Source organism: Tenrec ecaudatus, chromosome 17, assembly GCF_050624435.1.
Source record: "Tenrec ecaudatus isolate mTenEca1 chromosome 17, mTenEca1.hap1, whole genome shotgun sequence".
Classification (NCBI taxonomy): Eukaryota; Metazoa; Chordata; class Mammalia; order Afrosoricida; family Tenrecidae; genus Tenrec; species Tenrec ecaudatus.
Window position 1 is genome coordinate 28,573,586 of NC_134546.1, and position 20,331 is coordinate 28,593,916.

The 20,331-nt window shown below is 40.8% G+C and overlaps 1 protein-coding gene and 1 pseudogene across 2 annotated transcripts in view; one reads left to right on the top strand and one right to left on the bottom strand.

Annotated features, from left to right (window-relative positions):
* Nucleotides 1–20,331, bottom strand: part of HEATR5B (HEAT repeat containing 5B) — a 136,971-nt gene that overhangs the window by 41,663 nt on the left and 74,977 nt on the right. For both annotated transcript variants that reach the window (XM_075535810.1, XM_075535809.1), the window contains exons 25-27: nucleotides 16,361–16,542; nucleotides 11,803–11,871; nucleotides 1,991–2,170 (exon numbers count right to left, since the gene is read on the bottom strand). In XM_075535810.1, coding sequence (XP_075391925.1) covers nucleotides 1,991–2,170; nucleotides 11,803–11,871; nucleotides 16,361–16,542 — 431 coding nt within the window. The remainder of the gene's footprint in view (nucleotides 1–1,990; nucleotides 2,171–11,802; nucleotides 11,872–16,360; nucleotides 16,543–20,331) is intronic.
* On the top strand, nucleotides 3,793–4,333 carry LOC142430616 (large ribosomal subunit protein eL21 pseudogene; annotated as a pseudogene).

The following is a 20,331-nucleotide window of genomic DNA, read 5'->3' on the forward strand; positions in this document are numbered from 1 at the left end:
TTCTATGAGCGTCAGACATAATACTTGACCCTTTTATATTCATTTCCTTGAAACAGTGGTTCTCAACCCTGTGGGTTGCGACCCCTTTGGGTGTCCAACGACCCTTTCACAGGTCAAAAGACACAAATATTTCATAATATATAATACATATTGTTTTGTGATTAGTCACTATGCTTTAATTATGTTTAATTATGTTCAACATGTAACAATGAAAATATATCCTGCATATCAGATATTTACATTATAATTCACAACAGTAGCAAAATGACAGTGATGAAGTAGCAACGAAAATAATTTTATGTTTGGGGTCACCACAACATCAGGAACTGTATTAAAGGGTCGCGGCATTAGGAAGGTTGAGAACCACTCCCTTAGAAGATATTATTTCTATTTTGTATTGAGGAAATGTAGGCTCTAAAAGATCAAATCATTTGACCAAAATCATACAGATGATAAATGTGAGAGACGGAAATTATTCTCATGCCTCTGACTCAGCATTTAATATTTTTTACACTGAACTACAACAAACCCCCTAGTAGGTAAATCAAGTACATCATTCAAGTCAGCAGAGAACTAACTGACTGACAAATGATCTAATGATCGTCAAGCTGTAAGTCGGTCTCTACATTTTGGGAAATGCATCAATATAAAGGAGAGCAATTTTGTAATCTATGTAAAACAAAAGCAACATCAAACCCTACTAAGTTAGTTAACATCTCATTGCAATAGGTAGGAGTTTTGTACAGTCTCTTTCTGTTTTATTATATTCTGCTTTCATTGTGATTGAGGTCTCCCTGCTTTATCTAGTCATTGCTGCTGGCCTTCTTGTTTGCTTCCTGTTCGTGTTTTGCATGATTTCCTGTAAATAAAATCTAGGACAGGTGAATCTATAGAGACAGTAACTGGATAAATAATTACGTAATTGGGGGATTTAAGGGAGTAGCAACGAGTACAAGAATGAAACATTTTGAAATTGATTATGGTGATAATTGTACAATTCTTAATACGATTGAACAATTAAATTGTATGAATGTGAAGTTAAAAATATAGGTAAGAATAAGTTTTAGCTAAAAACTTAGACATGTGTAAAATCAACAGAGCATTTGTATTAATTTCAAAGTGAGAAGAGGCATATTATTGTAAGCTTTCTCATCACAGGCTTGAGATAAAATTAGAGATCTGCACCAAATTGAGGAAAACATTCATTTTGTCAAGAATTATCCATTTTAACAATAAAAAACACTATTTTACTTGTGTAAGCTTAATCTAATTTAAAAATTAAAGAAAGCTAACTTTTCATAGTATCTTTAGTAAGCTCTACGTTTTTCCATTTATTCTTTTGCTTAAAAATAAATAAAAGGTGCTCTTTAAATTATATTGACATGCTTGGAAACAACATTTCCCTATCTAGTGAGAACTGGCTACTGGTACCATGGAAACAGGGATTTGAGGAAGTGGGTTTATAGACAAAGGAATAAAGAGCTACTCAAAAAACCCGAGAGTAAATTACAAAATTGTGAAAGTTAACTTGGAGAAATATTTAGAAGGGTGAATTTACATCAATATAATGATATGAAAGGAACCGTGAGAATGAAAGAGGCAAAACCACCTATTAAACCAAAAAATCTAGCTAGCAGTCTTGAGTATTGATAAGAATCATCAATATAATCAAATTGAAGGTTCTTGGCATAAAAGATTTTCTGATATTTATTTTTGGGAATTTCCTTGACTAAGTTCCAAATGGTAAGCAAAGATCCCTTTTTAAATATAAAGGCTTTCTGAAAGTTAAAGAATTTTTAAAGGTTTAAAAAGAGTGTTTTAAGCCATCAATGCAGATGTAAGTCAATGATAAAGAGCCAATAGGAAATTTCACAAAGCAACCAGCATTAAAGGTTCATTTTTTTATAAAGCAAAAGTCAGTCAACAAAAAAATGTTGCCCACATGAGGAAAGAAACACTGTCTGGGGAACGGAGAACTGGTTGGGGTTACCTCTGCCCACGCTTTGAGAACAGCCAATTTTTCCATGGTTGTGGCGCTCTCACGGTACAGTTGGCTGGAAGATCCCTTTCCAGCCTGAGCTTTGTCCAGAGAAGACACCAGCAGATTGTGCACTCGACGGAGGTCATTGAGATCACTGACAACTCCACTTCCGATCCATGTACTACAGACCTAGGCAAAGAGAAATTTTAAAAACAACTGTGTATCTATTTACACACATACACACACAATTACATTGTAGATAAGAGAGTGGGGCAGAGATGTTTTCTTTTAGAGGAAAAAAACCCCAAACTATACAATGTAATAAACCGAAAAATCCCAACATCATGCTTTCATATTAATTTGTAAATAACAAATCAACAGTGACTACTTTATTAATGAAATATAAGGATTTTATTACATTCCTACATGAAAAAAACAAAAACAAAACACATGTTCACCATGTTTCAAACACTTAATTAAACAAAAAAATTTAACCACAAAGAATTTACTCTCAAAATAAGTTCAGTTTGAATAATTCTTAAATTCAGGAAAATTTATGAATACTTACCACAGGCTAAGGATTATGCTAGGTGCTATGGGAATATTTCCCAGAGGTGACAACCTTGAAAAGCCGATGGAGTATCTCTACTTTGTATCCATAAGGTTGAGTCAGAATCAACTCAATGGCAACTAACAGCAGCATGGGATATACATAAATACACACATATATATACACTTTTTTCATGCTGTTGTTAGTTAACATATAGTTTGAAACACAGAAAAAAAAATTTTAAGTACACAGAAAAATTCCAGTTTCTGCATCCAAGGAAGGGAACAGATATTAAGTGATCCCAGATGATGAATTTTTATTACTGCGACAATCACAGCAAGAGAAACAAAGGGTTGAAATATTAGGTGTCTACCAAGGAACAAAAACAATCATGTGTGATCACCTTCCTCACACAATCGCTGAAGATGAAGGTGTGCATAAGCAAGAGTGGTGAAGAAGGCTGATGGTGCCCGGCTACTGAGAGATATAGCGTCTGGGGACTTAAAGGCTTGAAAGCAAACAAGCGGCCATCTAGCCCAGAAGCAACAAAGCCCATATGGAAGCAGCACACTAACATAGGTGATCGTGAAGGGCAGAGGAGACCAGGTCTCAAACAACAAAGGTGGGGTGGTGGTGGGAATAACATCACCGTGAATGAGGGGGAGTGTGTGATGGGGACCCAATGTCCATCTGTAGGCAGCTGGACATCCCTTCCAGAGGGGTAGTGGGGAGGAGATGAGTCACTCAGGGTTCAGTGTAGCAACAATGAAACTCAAAACCTTCCTCTAGTTCCTGAACGCTTCCTCCCCTCCCAATTATCATGGCCCCTTGCAGACCTGGTTAGACCAGAGGATGTACAGCGGTGCAGTGGGGATCTGGAAACACAGGGAATCTAGGACAGATGAACCCCTCAACGCCAGCGGTGGGAGTGGCGACACCAGGAGGGAAGGGGGTGTAGAAAGGGAGAACCGATCTCGGAGACCTATGTGTAACCTCCTCTCTGGGAGATGGGCAATGGGGAGGCGGGTGAGGGGAGACGCCGGGGAGTGTAAGATAAGATATAATAATTATTTATAAACTATCAAGGGACCAGGGGGAAGGGGGTAGCGGGGAGGGAGGGGGAGGGTGAAAAAAAAGGGAAACCGAACTGATTCCAGGCACCCAAGTGGAAGGTGAATTATGAGAATGACGAGTGCAACGAATGTATAAGGATGCTTTGCTCAATAGATGTATGTACAGATTGTGATAAGAGCTTTTTACTTTTCGGCCGGAACCGCCATCTTGCAGTGATCTGCCAAAATGACGAACACCAAGGGAAAGAGGAGAGGCACCCGCTACATGTTCTCCAGGCCCTTCAGGAAGCATGGCGTCGTTCCCCTGGCCACGTACATGCGAATCTACAAGGAAGGTGACATTGTGGACATCAAGGGCACGGGCACTGTTCAGAAAGGGATGCCACACAAATGCTACCACGGCAAAACCGGACGTGTCTACAACGTGACCCAGCAGGCTGTCGGCATTATAGTGAACAAGCAAGTCAAGGGCAAGATCCTCGCCAAGAGAATCAACGTGCACATTGAGCTCATTAAGCACTCGAAGAGCCGGGACAGCTTCCTGAAGCGCGTGAAGGAGAACGACCAGAAGAAGAAGGAGGCCAAGGAGAAGGGCACCTGGGTGCAGCTGAAGTGCCAGCCTGCCCCTCCACGAGAGGCCCACTTTGTGCGGACCAACGGGAAGCAGCCCGAGCTGCTGGAGCCCATCCCCTATGAGTTCATGGCCTAGTCTGAAATAAAGCTGCCCTGGAAAAGGGGGGGGGGGGGGGAAGAGCTTTATGAGCCCCAATAAAAAGATTTATTAATTAAAAAAAAAGAAATATTAGGTGTCTAAATGTATAGATATGGAGGAGTTACATGCCGAAGAGATGTGGTTAGGATCAAATTAGAGCAGAATTAAATTTCATGTGAATTAAATCCAGACTTTATTCTGTAGACAGTCATCAGTTTCCAAGGCTCTGAGCAGCAGGGTATTATTAGGACTGGACTGTGAAGTGAGTGCTCCAGTATTTATAGAGAGGAACGAATGGGCACGGACAGTAAGCTATGTGTTCACCTAAGTGATGAATACTGTGTGACTGAGATGATATGGATTTATCTGGGAGCAGAATAAAAAGGCATCTGAAAGAGATTTGGAACTAGAAATCACAGGATTTGAAAGTCAATTAGATATTTTTAGGGGGTGAAGGCAGGGAGTTATAACTAAAAGAGCAGAACCAAAGATTGCCAAGTTTTTATTGCAAAGCTTTTGATGTTAAAAGGAAGGGTGGTATGAAGCACCTGTTGATTTGAGTATTTTGACATATTGAGTTCAAAGTAAGACATGTATGGTACATATTTTAGCAGGCAGTTAGAAACTTGAGTTTGGCTATGAGAAGCAAAGTCAAGGGTAACTACGTATACAGACCTGAGACTCTGCTATACAAAACAAATGCAATGCTGCTAGAGAAGGTGGGAGGTGGGGGTGGGGGTGGGGAGGGTGGACCTGAACCAAGAGAATATAGTTATACTAAAGGACAGGTAGAATGTAGTCATTTGATTTTTATGTCAACTTGACTTGGCTTCAAAGTATAAGGCTGGAGTCTAATATGTCAACCAGGAGGCCTCTTAATGCCTGGGAGATGTAGCCTTCTTCTAAGGGAGAAACAGGGAATTTGTCTTTCTCTTTCTCTCTCCCCTTCCCCTTTCTGCGGGCCTGCAACCACGTGAGTCTGAAGAGGGCCGCCCCTGGTTTCCATTGGACTAATGGACTTGGGTTGGACTGGGCTAGGATGCCTTCTGGGTATGGTACTATTTTTCTTGAAATAAAGTTCTTTCTTGTGCACTGAATGTCGTGATTTTGTTTCTTGAGACAACCCAGGCTAACACATGGAATAATAATTAAACTGAAACTGAAATGAAAAAAAACGCCAACACAAATGGAAGAACAGCCAAGTGTGGTAATATTAGAGCCAAGGAAAGACAGCCAGGGAGGAATGCTTCGATAGTCAACTTTACTAACAAGCCCCACTTTCTTATCTGAAATCCTTGAGCCAAGAAATGTTTTAAAATCCACAACTTTTTGTAAAACAACAACCTCCTTATGAAATATGCCAAGCAAGATGTGAGGCAACGCTTCATAATTCACGCATGAATATTTCTGTAACGAAGTGTATTAAGAATAATACTATTCAAGAGATTAATCAATACTACCATCTCATTCAGGTCAGGTTCTGCAGTCCAATGAACTATGAAAAAATTTCGGGTTTTCAGAGTCGGCATTTGCCTCCTCCTCCACCCCTCGATTGTCAAAGGACAGTTAGTGGTTTTGTGTTCCCATGTAAAACTTAAAACCGGCGAATAAGTATTTATGTAAGCCATTTTTTTCTCTTACAATCTTATTCCCAACCAATCCAACTCTATAAACTGAAGTTGGGGAAAGGAATAAAACTTCTCTTAAGGCTCTCTGGCAGCTCATGGCTACAAAAGGGGCTGCTAACTACAAGGTCACAACCATCAGCCACTCCGCGGGAGAAAGAGGAGGCTCCCTACGAACGTTTACAGTCTGGGAAACCCAAAGGGGCAGCTCTAGTCCATCCTCCAGGGTTGCTATGGGTCAGAATGGACTCAATGGCAGGGAGCTTGAATTTGAGTAACTGATTATTGTTATCAGAACAATGTTGAAGATATGATCAAATCTAGACTGAAAGGACGCTAAATGTAAGAGTGATAAGGAAAAGGTGTTATTCATAAGAAAACTACATCCAATATATTTAAAATATTTGATAAATAGTTGAGTAGAAGTATAACTCTAAAAGTTACAGAAATCTGTAAAGATTCAGGATTTGGCACTAAGTTTGCCTTGTAAAAATCCAAGAACTTTCCCACTTTAAAGAAACTGAGATCGGAAATGGCTGATTGCGTAACAGCACAGAGTGGAGCCATATCTGATCTCCTCTGACTTCCCTATTGCCAGGAGGCAAGACTCAGACCCGCTTTCACCTTCTTTATCCTATTCTGACACCAACTATCCCTCTCACAGCACTCTCGATCTATGCTGGGTTCCAGAACTCAAAGAAAAGACTACACAGAACTCACAGATAATAATTGGAGGTTTTTAGGAAAGTTAATAGGTTATCACAAGTCAGGATCAGTAAGTAGTAAGGCTACAATAATTGGTCCCCAGCAACATCTTGCCTCAGCCTCTGGTCAAGTATTTCTTTGATTCTCGGTCTCTCAGTCATGTGGTTCCCTTGACCTCTGCCTCCCTGGAAACCCACTTGTCACTTTGCCTCACAGTCCCACAGTCTTGACAGTGCACCTCGGTTCTGTCTCATGGTTTCTGATCTTGGCCTGTCTCAAAGCCTCAGTGCCACAGCCTCTGGTGCCTCTGGTCTCTGCCCCCGTCACATCAGCTATCTCAAACGTGCTCTTCTGACGGTGCTGGGATAGATAGCTCTCTGTGTCAGAGGTGGCTCTTCTACACACAGAGGTATGACTTTGAAGGAGGTGTGGTTTTTATCTTTTAGTAGACCACGGCCCCAGGGAAACAAAGGGTCTGATGTGGAAACCCACAGGGGCAGTTCTACCCGAACTTACAGTCACTATGAGTTGGAATCAAGGCAATGACAGTGAGATTGGTTTAAATCCTGGCCTTAGTCGAAGGTGTGAACCAAGACTGTAATTCTTTAAAGGAGCAGAGAGCCTCTAAAGGAGTGGCTGGTGGTTTTACACCACTGATCTTGTGGTTAGCAGCATAATGTGCAATCAAACCTTAATCCTGTCTATTATTAGTACTACACAGAACTCCCGCCAAGAGAATCTAAGATTCTAGCATTAGGCCTGGAGACTGGAATACATTTATAATGCAAGGAATTATGTCTAGAAGAAACATGAATTAACTGCATCTCACAGATAGTAGGTTTGTGTTCTGAAGAGAGAGAAAGCAGCCCTGTTATCAGAAAATCTTAAAAAGAGGCCTTGGCAGCTGTCCTCAGCTGGAGACATAACTTTCCTACCTAGAAGACAGAACTATAGAAGACAGCACTGAAGAACCAGAAAATGGGTGCATACCTAATGTGGTCAAGAAAGTTGGTGCCCAGCTCTTAAAAGAAACAGTGCCTGGGGTCATAAAGGCTTGAAGTTAAACAAGCACGAGGTGTCAACGGGAATAGGTATCAGAAATTCAAAGACAAGTAATCAAATTGATGCGAAGAAGCATAGATAAAATGGAGACCCCAAACCCAACTGTAAGATAATTGGACATTCCCTCACAAAAGGGCCACACAGAAGGGATGTCCAGGGTGCAATATAATACTGATGCAACACCTAACTATTGTCTAGTTCTTTAATATTTTCTGCCCCCTACTATTATGATCCTAGTTTAACCTCATTAATGTTGTTAAACCTGTGTATGTTCGTTTGCACAATTCAGATCATTTGATACATGGAATCAAAGATAGATAAAACCTTCAGAAATAGTAATAGGAGCAACGATTCCCTGAGGGTACAGGAAGAGGGGGAACAAGGGGGAGCCAACCGCAGTGATGACTGTACAACACCACTCGACGGAATGAACAACAGAATTGTAGGTGAACAGATACATAGGAAGGTGTACTATAAAGCAAAATACTAATACTAATAATATATAATATAATAATAAGGGTTCCTGAGCATAGGGGAGGTGAAGGAGGGAATAAAGGGGAACTGATATCAAAGAGAGTTTAAGAAAAAAATGTTTTGAAAATGATGATGGGAGAAATTGTTCAATCATGCTTGATCTAATTGAATAATAGATTGTTATATCTGTAAGAGCCCCACATAAAATGATTTTTTAAAAAAGAGAGACTTTGGCCTGATATCAAAAGATTGGTGAACAAATGCACATTTCTAAAGTTTAGGCTGAAGTAAGATTTTGAAGGTAAACATTAAGTTTATGATTCTGACCCTTATTTAGGATATTTTTATTAGTTCATTGATTCCTGTTCGCTATTGGCTGCATCTGAGAGTGTCTACTGTGATGGCAGATTTGCCATGTCTAAAGGGTCACGCTTCTGGGAAATTCTTTCTTGCAGCAAATAAATTGGATGTCATGCTACCCTGTTTCCCTAGTCGTTGCCTTCCTTTCCTGTCAAGCTAGGAACCTGCAACCCTCTACTTCACCTGTTTCTTTCTAGCAACAGGCGAGGGAAGTGCAAATTTAAGCTTGCCAGTAGAAAAAAGGAATCCTCTTAGAGAAAAGGCATCTGGAGACAACAAGAAACTATAAAAGTTTGAGGCAAGTTCAATAGCAGGAAACGCGCATCCCACTCATCTACAAGAACCTGAATTCGAACAGGCCACTTTTCTAATTATCAGGTGTGAGAAACAGAAAGATTTCTCACAAGTTGTGTCTCCCAATATGTGCCAAATTTAGCTGCTTGCGACATGTGGCAAATGATTATACATTTGGAGATCAACAAAAGTAGGTCAGAGGTTATTCTCCCTAAGGACTATCAGCCATCTAGAGCAAGCAGACTGTATAGTCTGTCCCACCCAAAGTAGGGCTCACTCCCTTCTGACAAGGATAGTAGTAGATTGTTTCCCTGTAGGAGACCCCAGGGAGGTCAAGTCCACTCAAGGGTGACCAAGGTTAGGTTGCCATACTGAGTCTAGGGGCTGCCTGCCCATCTTGTCATCTTGGTGCCAAAAGACCCAGGACCGACAGAAGGGTCCTCTGTGCTGCCCTGGCCTTCCTCTGGTCGGTAAGCAGCCCCACCCCATTTTCAACCTCTCACAGAGAAGATTGTGTGTTTCAATACTGGGTCCTGAAACAATATCTGAATACACCCACTCCTCACTTACTAACGTGGTGTAGTGCAGTGAATTTGGTGTAGTGCAGTGAATTACTTAATGTGGTTCTTCTAGCCAGACCCCCTGTAACTTCTACCAAATGATGCTTTCCTGACGGGCAGGATGGTAAAATAGTAATATGAATAAGAAAAAGTAGAGGAAGTCGCTGCTAGGATTCAGTTACGAGTGATTCTTCATGGGGATAATTGTGGTTGCTATTCTACAGGGTACAACTTGAGCTATTTCAAAAGCAGGAAGTGGGGAAACACAAGACCAGCAAACAAGTGCCAGGAAGGAAGTTTGCCCTCTGGACCTCGAGATCCTTGCCCACTGAACCTTCTTGATCCAGAAGAAATAGCTTTGAGACCGATGGAAGGGCAGCAGAGTTGCAACCATAGAACCAGGAGCCAGGACAAGAGACAGAGCAGTACACTTCTCAGGCCACAGAGCAAGAAACGCTGAATGCTTTGGGGCACGAAGCTGGTTTGTGGAGTGAGGTGCCTCTGGAGCTGGAGCTGAGTGGCTTTGGGGCATTTACTGGCAGCCCTAAGCGTGCCTAGTAACAATTCCTGAGCAGGGCAGAGACCAGGCCAAGAGGTTAAGGGCCAAGAGAGAAAAGAGTTTTGGGTATATCTGAGAAGAGACTGGAAAATTGTATCCTGAGCATTTGTAATCTGTACTTTCTAATGAACTCTGCACTTGTGAGCATTTTCTGTGAGTTCCATGTGACCATTACAATGAACTATCAAACAACTAAAAAGTAGAGTGATATGGGAGACAGAACACTAAGAGTCACGAGCCCTGTGGAAGGGGCTGCTTGTGTCATACCTTGTCGGAAGGATGGAGGGTGAGGCATGTCTGGCCTCTGCCGCATGGCAATCAGCCTTGCGAGCCAGAGGTTAGATGGGCCCCAGTGAAGTTTACGTCACACGGTTAAGTTCTGAAAACAAGGAGCTATTTGGAACTGGTGTTATACAAGCGTAGAGGTCCACTCCATTTTCCATAAACCCCCAACTAGCTGTCATCCGCATGCCTTGGGATGCACACGGCACTGTGGACCCCCTTCCCTACTGTACCATCCCACCATCATGGAGCTCATGGGGGTTGAAGGTCATGGTAGTGGTGATCAGGTATTTCCTGCTACACACTACCACCTGCCACCAACCCCCAGGAGGGAACCTGCCTGTCTTCCACCTAATACCTCCTGTCACCTGCAGGGAACCCATTTGTCTCTGTCTGGCCCAAGCCCACAGCCTTTGGAGCCTCCTTCATTGCCCTGCTCCCGACCAGTCACCCCAGTTACTCTCACCCAGCCTCAGGTATATCCTGGAGCATAGCCTTTGGCCTGGCTGCAGCTTCACATGGGGCCTGGGCCACTGAAGGTATCATGTGATCTTTTTTTCCAAGTTATTGTAAATACAAAATGTTGGATAATGAGAGAATTGAGAAGTGCAAATTTGGTATATACTTATTTACTGATATATGACTGAGATGTTAAGTGTTTATGTGTTACTATCCCTAACAAATGGCATATTTTAACCCTACAGTTTATATTTCAAGTGCCATGATCCACATCTAAACTGCTACCTTTTAAGACTCTGAGTCCCTTATATCTCTGGGTCTGCAGTTGGTGGAAGGAGTTAATTTCTCTAAAAACTTCAATTAAAGTAGCAGACTTCAGTGAAATAAATATTAGTAATAGATGAGGTAAATACTTTCAGCTATAGTGAGGGGTTGGGGAGAGGTCATAATTTTAAATCTCTCAGGTCATATTAACACTTGATCATAGATCCTAAACAGCAATGTTGGATCAATCCCGTACTCCAGAAAACTGGGAATGAATGAAAGTTACTTTTCTTTTGCCTTTAGATAAGCAGAGTACAGTTTTCTGAAAAATTATAGCATAATGCATTAATTATTTTTCAGGATGAAGCATATGAAAAAGAGAAACCTATCAGAATATACATGCATTTTAAGGTTTTATAATTCCACAGATGCAATAAAATGAGAATAATTCTGTAGGATTAATTTGCAATGGAATTTCCATATTAGAAATCTCTCTTGGACTCATTTAACATCTAGAAATTACTAGAACCTTCACAACCTGTGGTTTAAAAATTTATTTCATAATTGAAATTAGAATACATGTTTTAATTATTACAGATATTGAAATCTTGTAACTATTACTTTAGCCACTCTTTTAAGATTTCCTGTCTGTTCACTTCTGCATAAAATCAGAGTTATCTACCTCAAAGCCATGTCCTTAGTTATGACAAAAAAGGGAATGTGATCAACAGTTATTACTGTATCATATGTTGCAGAATAAACAGGCTAACTCCCACTGTTATACTTCTAAGATTACAAACAACTAAGAAGTGAATTTTTAAGAGAACAATTTTGCTTCTTACCTGGCAAGCTTTTGCTATTATGTCTGATGGAGTATCTTGTGAAAAAGCTGGTCTTAGAGCGGCTCCCACCTACAACAATGAAACACAAGCATTTTCTTTTTTAAAGATACGTAATAATCATAAAGCTTTGTGTGTCTGGAGATGAAAACACACAAAACACATTCTTTTTCCTTTCTGTTTTGTCACCTCTCCCTTATCTTTCTTTTCAGTCACAAAAAATTCAACCAAACCATTTTGCTTGTGCTCTCAGGCGGTTATCCATATCAAATCTCTCTGTACTCTACCCCAAATACGCAATCAATCTGTGTCTTTCCCTTTTTGTTTCATGGTAACAACAACAACAATAAATCCTATTATCAGAGATACCAAAAAATCGCTCTTCTACCCCTTATGTTTTTGGTCTCTATTTTTTTCTAAATATATTTCTAATAGCATTTACTTCATAAGTGAATAAAACAATTCAATCAATTTCTTTAAATAACTGAGTAGTACTAACACTTCATATAGCTACTCACTAAAAGACCATAGAAATAATTTTTTACCTCAAAAAGGAATTATTAAAGAGAAAGTTGCTTTAAAAAAAACAAACTAAAATGCAGATACTCCTAGTGAAGGATGAGCTTCAAATGGAAATAAGTCAACTTCAGCCATAGATTCTTAAGTTACAAATTTATTATCTATGAACTAAATAAAGGAACTACTCATTACCATTGAGTTCATTCTAAGTAGTAGCCACTCTATAGGACAAAGATTTTTAATGTTTTAAATTATCACAGGAACAGATTGACACATCTTTCTCTATAAAGTGCCCGATGGCCTCTAACTATGAACCTTTTGGTTAACAGAAAAGCACTTATGAGTACTTACAATTGAGCCATCAGGGCTACCCAATAAAGGAATTAAATGTTGTCGCTTTTATACTAGTGATCAAGTAAAGCAAATCAATAGTGGTGGGGAATAGATGAACAGACCTTTCTCTGGCTTAAAAAGTAGGCAACAATAACAACAAGGGAGTCTGCACTGCACCCTGTACTGAAGGACAAAGAACACAGAGATATAGCTGAATGTTCTAAGGTTGATAACGATTCTGTGGTTACTTTAAGAGGATGTTCTTATCACTTATAAGTACTGATTGAGTGTTGAAGGGTGAAAGTACACATTGTTGTTGTTGTTGTTAGGTGGAGTTGAGTCAGCTCCTATTCACAGGGACCTAATGCACAACAAAAGGAAGCGCTGCCCAGTCCTGTGCCATCTTTACAGTTGTTCCTGTCTGAGCCCACTGCTGCAGCCACTGTGTCAATCTATCTTGCCAAGGGTTTCCCTCAAGCAAAGTGTCCTTTTCCTGGGAATGGTCTTTCTGGATAAATGTCACTTTGTCCTGTTGGTGGTCCATGGCACTTTCCATATTCTTCACCAACATCACCATGGTTCATACGCACTGACTGTTATTCAGCTTACCTTATTCGATGTTCCACTTTCACATGTATGAGGGGGCACCCCCCAAAAACTAACAGAAAAAAATCTCAGCTGGGCAGAGCTTTTGTAGTATGCACTTTCCCCACTAGGTGAGCATCGAGCAACTCACTCTGAATTAGTGCACCCAGTGGCTTCACCTGGGAAGGTTCTCTCTGGTCATAGTGATTTTTCATAAAAGCTGTTTTGTTTTTTTAAAAAAACACGTCATTTTTTGGTGATGGTTGATTTAAAAGAAAGCATGCGACTGTGAACTTTTGTGATGTGATGTTGAACACAGCTTGTAAGGACAACATGATAGGAAAAACTCAAGTGTACGAGTGGTTTTCTCACTTCAGAAAAGATGAAATGTCGATTGATGACAAACTTCATTCTGGATGTCCCTCAAGTTCCTGAGAATGAAAATGTCAACAAAATTATGCACTTGTCTTGGAGCTCATTTCAGCGAATTTTAATGGAAAATTTGGGAATGAGAATGGTCGGTGCAAAATTTTTGCCTTAGGCTCCGGCTGACCATGAAAAAGAACCACTAGAAACATGTGACTTGCTTTGAAAGAACAGCTGCGAAGGGATCCAGACTTTTTCCCAAGGTCATTACTGGTGACAAGACATGGTGCTACTCTTACGACACTGAAAGCAACATCCATCAAGCCAGTGGAAGATGCTACCATCATCACACCCGAAACAGCTTATCAAGTAAAATCAAAGATCAAGACGATGCTCATTTGTTCTTTTGATGTGAGGTGGATGGTGCATTTGGAGTGCATTCCACCAGGTCAGACTGTTAATCAAGCTGCTTTCTAATTAGAGATTCTGAAGATTGTGTAACAGAGTGTGACAAAAAAGGCCTGATTTGTGGCAGACGGGACACTGGTTTTGCCACTACAACAATCCACCTAGTCATACAACCATCTCAGTGTGCCAGTTTTTGGCAAAAACAGTAGGCCTCTCTTGCCCCACAAACCTTACCTACCTGATCTTGCTCTGTGAAACTTCTTTTTGTTTCTGTGAATGCAGAGGGTAATGAAACGACAGAAGAAATAAATAAGAGAGGTGCTGTAAGCCATTCAAACAGATGAGTTTGAAAAATGTTTCCAAGAATGAAATCACAGATTTGACAAATGTATTAAATGTAATGGAGAGTACTTTGAAGGTGACATGGTTGTTTTATTAAAAAAACTGAAATACACAGCTTTGTGGGGGGGGTGTTGGTTTTTTGGGTACCCCTTTTTATATGAGGTGCTGAAAATACCATGGCAAAAAAATCAAAAAGAAAATACCTCGCGGGGAGAAGAAGAGCCAGTCAGGGTGCGATGTAGCAACAATGAGACATACAACTTTCCTCTAGTTCCTAAATGCTTCTTCCTCTCCCACTATGATGATCCCAATTCTACCTTACAAATCTGGCTAGACCAGAGAATGCACACTGGTACAGATAGGAACTGGAAACACAGGGAATCCAGGGCGGATACCTTTAGGACCAGTGGTGTGAGTGGTAATACTGGGAGGGTAGAGAGAGGGTGGGTTGGAAATGAGGAAGCGATTACAAGGATCTACACATGATCTCCTCCCTGGGGGACGGACAACAGAAAAGTGGGTGAGGGAGACAGACGTTGGACAGGGCAAGATATGACAAAATAATAATTTGTAAATTATCAAGGGTTCATGAGGGAGGGGAAAATAAGAAGCTGATGCCAGGGGCTTAAGTGGAAAGCGGATGTTTTGAGAATGATAAGGGCAATGAATGTACAAATGTGCTTTACACACGATGGATGTATGGACTGTGATAAGAGTTGTATGAGCCCCTAATAAAACAATTTAAAAAAAGAAAATACTATGGCTTGGGTCAGGTGTAACCGAGTCTGTTCCTAGTCAACACTTTGAAGAGGCCCTGCGCAGCAGATTCACCCGATGCAGTGCATCCTCTGATGTCCTGACCACTGCTTCCACGGCCTTGCTGTGGATCCTATCAGGATGAAATTCTTGCCCCCTTTCATCTTTCTCATGATATTACCTACTGATCCCATTGTGAGGATTTTAGTTTCCTTTACACTGAGTTATGATCCATACTGAAGGCTGTTATCCTTGATCTTCATCAGCAAATGCTTCAAGTCCTCCTCACTGTCAGCAAACGAGGGTATGTCATCTGAATATTGCAAGTTGTTGGTAAGCCTTCCTTCAATCCTGATGATGCATTCTTCTTCATACAACCCAGTTTCTGTGATTATTTGCTCAGCACACAGATTGAATAAATATGCTGAGAGGATCAACTGCGATGCATACCTTCTTGATTTTAAATTACACATGTTTAATCTACATTTAAATGGTATGGTTAGTCTTCTGTTCAGTGTTGTAGGGAAAAAAAGTTTGTGTATCAAGAAAGAGAAAATATAATGATAAAACACAGAGTCTGAGTCCCTGGGTAAAGGTGGTATTAGTTTTTTGTATTATTGTTACTTTTCTGTATTTTTAAAATTCTTTCTAATAAAAAGTTTTAACATCATAGTCCTGTATCCTGAACAAATAATTGCACACAGGTTTTCTAGAGCCACATGGGCTAGCTTCTTCACCTGTCCAAGTATATTTCAGTTTAGAATGAAATTTTTAAAAATCATTTGAAGATATCTAATTTGATGAGTAAAAAATTTAACTGCTTTTATGAAAAGTTCATTTATCTTTCAGTATGTTAAGAGCAATTCTTTTATTATTTTTCAAATGTTTATCAAGTCTGGTCATATAAAAATATTAACACCAAATCCACAACACTCTTTTAAAAGGTCCTTTTATCGTTTAAGTGGCATGGTTAACTAGCTAAACACAAGACTGGGAAGCCTACACAGGATTTCTATTCCAGTTTATCTCTATTATGCTATCACAACTTAAAAAGAGCGACAAGAGGCTTAAGACCACTCTCTCTTCAACTGTACGCTGACTGAAACTGTGTAGCTGACAATCTACTAAAGCTCTATCTCCTATGGCAATGAGTAGATAGCAGCTCCAAATACATTCTTGCAGAAAGTCTTTGCTCCTTTAACGGTGGCTGGAAGATCACCTTTAAGCCTCTAAACAAAACAGAGCAACTCACATTAGCTTGATACTGCTCCAGAATCACATGACCGGGAAATTCTGGCTCAGGCACAGAGGCGAATTTCTTGATAATATCTTCCAGCGCTTGGAGACCAGCCATCCGCAGCTGGTTGCTGTGATCAGTGGCAGCCATGAATGCCATCCGAATCAGGTCAGAGAGGTGAAGTACCAACAGGTCCTCTAGAAATAAACACGGAAGGGAAACAGGAGATATTTGCCAAAAATAGGTGTCATAACGTAAAAATACAAAACCCTAACCAAGTATCTAATAGACGCCATTATAATCCACGTATTTATTGTGTTTAAAAATAAAGCTACACTTCCAAGATACCTTTCATATAATTCTTTTAAGAACACTGTGAAACCTTTAAACAAGATGGCGATGTAGATGAAGTTACACGCTGCCTAGGGACACCTAAAGTAACTTAATTACCTTTCTCCAACCTAGTGTTCTAAGGACAGGGTGGACATATTTTTCTACAAAGAATGGACAGCACATACTTTTGACTTTGCAGGACACATGGTTTCTACAATAACTCTGTTATTTATAGCAGGAAAGCAGCCATGGACGATTCACATACAAATGAGCATAGCTACCAATAAAACTTTATTTAAAACAATAGGCAGTGAATCAGACTTGAACTGCAGACTACAGTTTTCCAACATCTACTTTAGAAGAACTTAGATTTGTCGTTTGAAATTTAAACCCACACACCAGGAGAAAATGGCTTTTATGAACATCACATACAGAAAAGATGCGGCAAACTGAGAACTGGGAAGACAGTGTCCTGTGGACAAATTCTCCTCGCTCAGATTTTAAGGAGTCTGGGAGGCCGAGACTCTCACGGAGGGAGGCCTTCATGCCCATGAGTTAGAGATACATCCCAGTCACAACCACCTAATAAAGGTTATTCCCCATAATGGACCCCTGTAACGATGCCAGCTTTAAGGTGCTGCTTGCAAGCACGTGGTTGTTACTGTATATGTAGAAGGTGTGCTTTCTGCTTGAAGGCTGTCAGCCTGCAGGTTGTCTGCCACCAAGCGCAATGAACCCTATTCCCTGTCCCACCCTAAGTCAGGCCTATCCCCTCTGATAAGGATCATGGACTGCTCTCCTGGAGAAGGGCTCAGGGACACTTGAAGCCAAGCCAGCTCAGAGATGATCAATGCTAGGCCACCATCTGAACTCTAGAACCCGCCCATCTTGTCACAGATATCTGCTGTTACAGCTACATCCCTAGCCTGACCCCTTTCTGTCCCGTGTATACCTCTAACACAACCCCTTCCTGTTACATATGTGTGGGACTTGGCTTCCATGCTGGAGACACAGAAGTTCGTGAGAGAATACAGGCACCCCTCACTCTGGCTCCGGTTGCCATGGAAGAGGTAAGCACTTGTACGGCTTCTATGTTCCTTTAATTTACCCTTCAATTACACAACTGCCCCTTGGGCCCATTTGGTTGTGGCAGCTAGTCCCCCACGAAAAGGGAAATCTTTTTTCTTTTAGCCCTGTTGTAAAGGTGGTACTGGGTCTTGCCTAACACACCTCAAAGCAAGCCTTGGCAGAATTACAAGTAATCAAATTCTATCCCAGAAGAAAGTTCAACACTACTTAAAGGAACACACCAAAATCCAGCACTAACATAACATTTTCAAAGTCTGCAATCTAGTATAAAAAAATTTTTTAAAGCATGCATGCAAAGAATTAGGAAAATAATTCTCACAATGAGAGGGGGAAACACACACAAAAAAACAAAGAATAGAAAAAGGACCAAAAATGAAAGTCTGAATCACCAGACAGGGGCTTTAGCCAGCTACTATTATACACGTATTCAAAAAGGAAAAGTAAATGCATGAGTACAATGAGGAGCTCAAAACAGAAAAATGATTTTAAAATTACGAGAGGTGAAAAAATTAAAATATGAAATAAAAATACACTGGATAAGATTAACTAATGGCAATTACATATTTGTTTGGGCCGGGTCTGGACCATGCAGCAGCCTCCCCTAGCTCCCCTGAAAGATCGCCTGCTGGACTGTGCGGTCCCTTCCCCCTGCCTCCAAGGCCAGAGCTGGACTGTGCAGTCCCTGCCTCCAGCATTCCAAGGAGCTTATCTCTCCAGGCCGGGTCTGTACAGCCCCTTTCCTCAGCGTTCCAGAACGATTTACTCACAGACCACATCCTGACTCAGACCCTATAACTGCAGCCCAGAAGGCCCTCCTTCCCTTATCAGTACCTACGTCCTGGGCTCAAGCTCTGTATGGGTCCCACTGCCTCACTGCCAGGCACAATTTCCCTGACCTAACTCATTGGGTCTCGGAAACTGCCTGGGGGTTCAAGATGTCTCCGTCCTTCCCTGCTCTCCCTTCCTTCCTGGGAGTTCTTTCCCTGCCTCAATAAAGCCTTTCTCAACTTCACATTCCTGGCTGAATTCTATCTCTGTTCCACGTCTCCGTCTCCAACCTCTCGTCTTGGTGCTGAAAGACCCAGGACCCAGCCTTCCTCTGGCCGGTACACAGCCCCGTCCTCCGCTTTCAACCTCTCAATACTGAAGAAGAAAAGATCAGTGGACTTAAAAAAATATTAATGGACATTGGTATTTGAATTTGCCAAGGTCAAGGAACCAAAGGCTTTTAAAGTAGTGGCAATTAATTCTATGACTCATACACAAACAGTTGATCTCCAAGCAGTTTCTATTTCCACAGACCAATTTGTGGTGCTGGTGGCCACATCAGGATTATGAAATATTATCTTCAAAATCTTCAAGTGCTTACCTAAAATACTGCTTTTGGAATGTAAAATTTAAAAGAAATATCTTTTGACTTGAAAGTGAGGGCAAGAAGAAGAAAAAATATTTGGCTAGAAGTCCTCACTTTATCCTCTGTGGAAGCATTAACTGAGAAAATAAAAAATAAACTATCAATAATACTAAATATAAAATGATAGCCAGAATTGGGGATTTCCAAGGGAGAAGAAACTGAGTTAAAATGGATATATTCATATGCTAACTCACAGTATGTAAAATAAATATAACCTCCATTATAAATAAAAATACTCATTCTTCTGCTTACATACTGTCTCCCAATTCAGAGTGTTACATTGGATCAATCTACAAAATCCAAAACGACTGTCCCTGCAATTGTCTCTGGGACAAAAATGATGCCTTCTTCAGTCATCGAAATGCTGTCATGTCTTTATAATCTCTACCGCCAAGACTGTTCACGTCAGAGAAAAAAAAGCCTCTGAAAACCTTATAATTAAAGGCAAACCATTCTGAAAGACAGGGCCAGAAGATGATTATAGCTGAGGAAGAACTCCCTTCTCAAAGTATAGTCCACTATAATGACGGGGATCGAGTATGTCTGTGGAAGTAAAGGCTTCGGCACCTTCATTTGCTGATGGCGCATGACTGACCCAAAAGAAGAAGAAACTGTGGCAAACATCAATTAATAATCAGAATCTTAGAATGTATGGAGTACCAGTCAGAAAATTTGAAGTTGTCGAAAATGAAACGGAAAGCATAAAGATCAATATCCAATGTGTTAGTGCGTTAGAATGTTAGAATATCCTATGGTTAGCCTGCTGGGAGTCACAGATTCAAAAGGAAAGACATTACATTCATAATCAAAAAGGACATTGCCCTGGGAAGGGAAGTCATGCTGGGTGAAGTAGCCGGAGAGCAAAAAGGACGCAGGCCTTTGACGAGCTGGACTGATACAATGGCTGCCAAAGCAGGCTCAAACCTAACAACTGTGAGGGTGGACTGGGAAATGTCACGCGCTGTTGCACACCGGGGTCACTATGCGCCAGGTTCAACGCAATGGTACCGAAGCACAACAGCAGCAACAACAATCTATAACTTTCCTCAAATCAGGGTGCCTCTCTCTTTTATAAATCCAAGGAGAAAAAAAAATCCAAGGAGAAGAACGAACCCCTGGAAGAAATGAGAGTGGGGAAAGGATGCTGGGC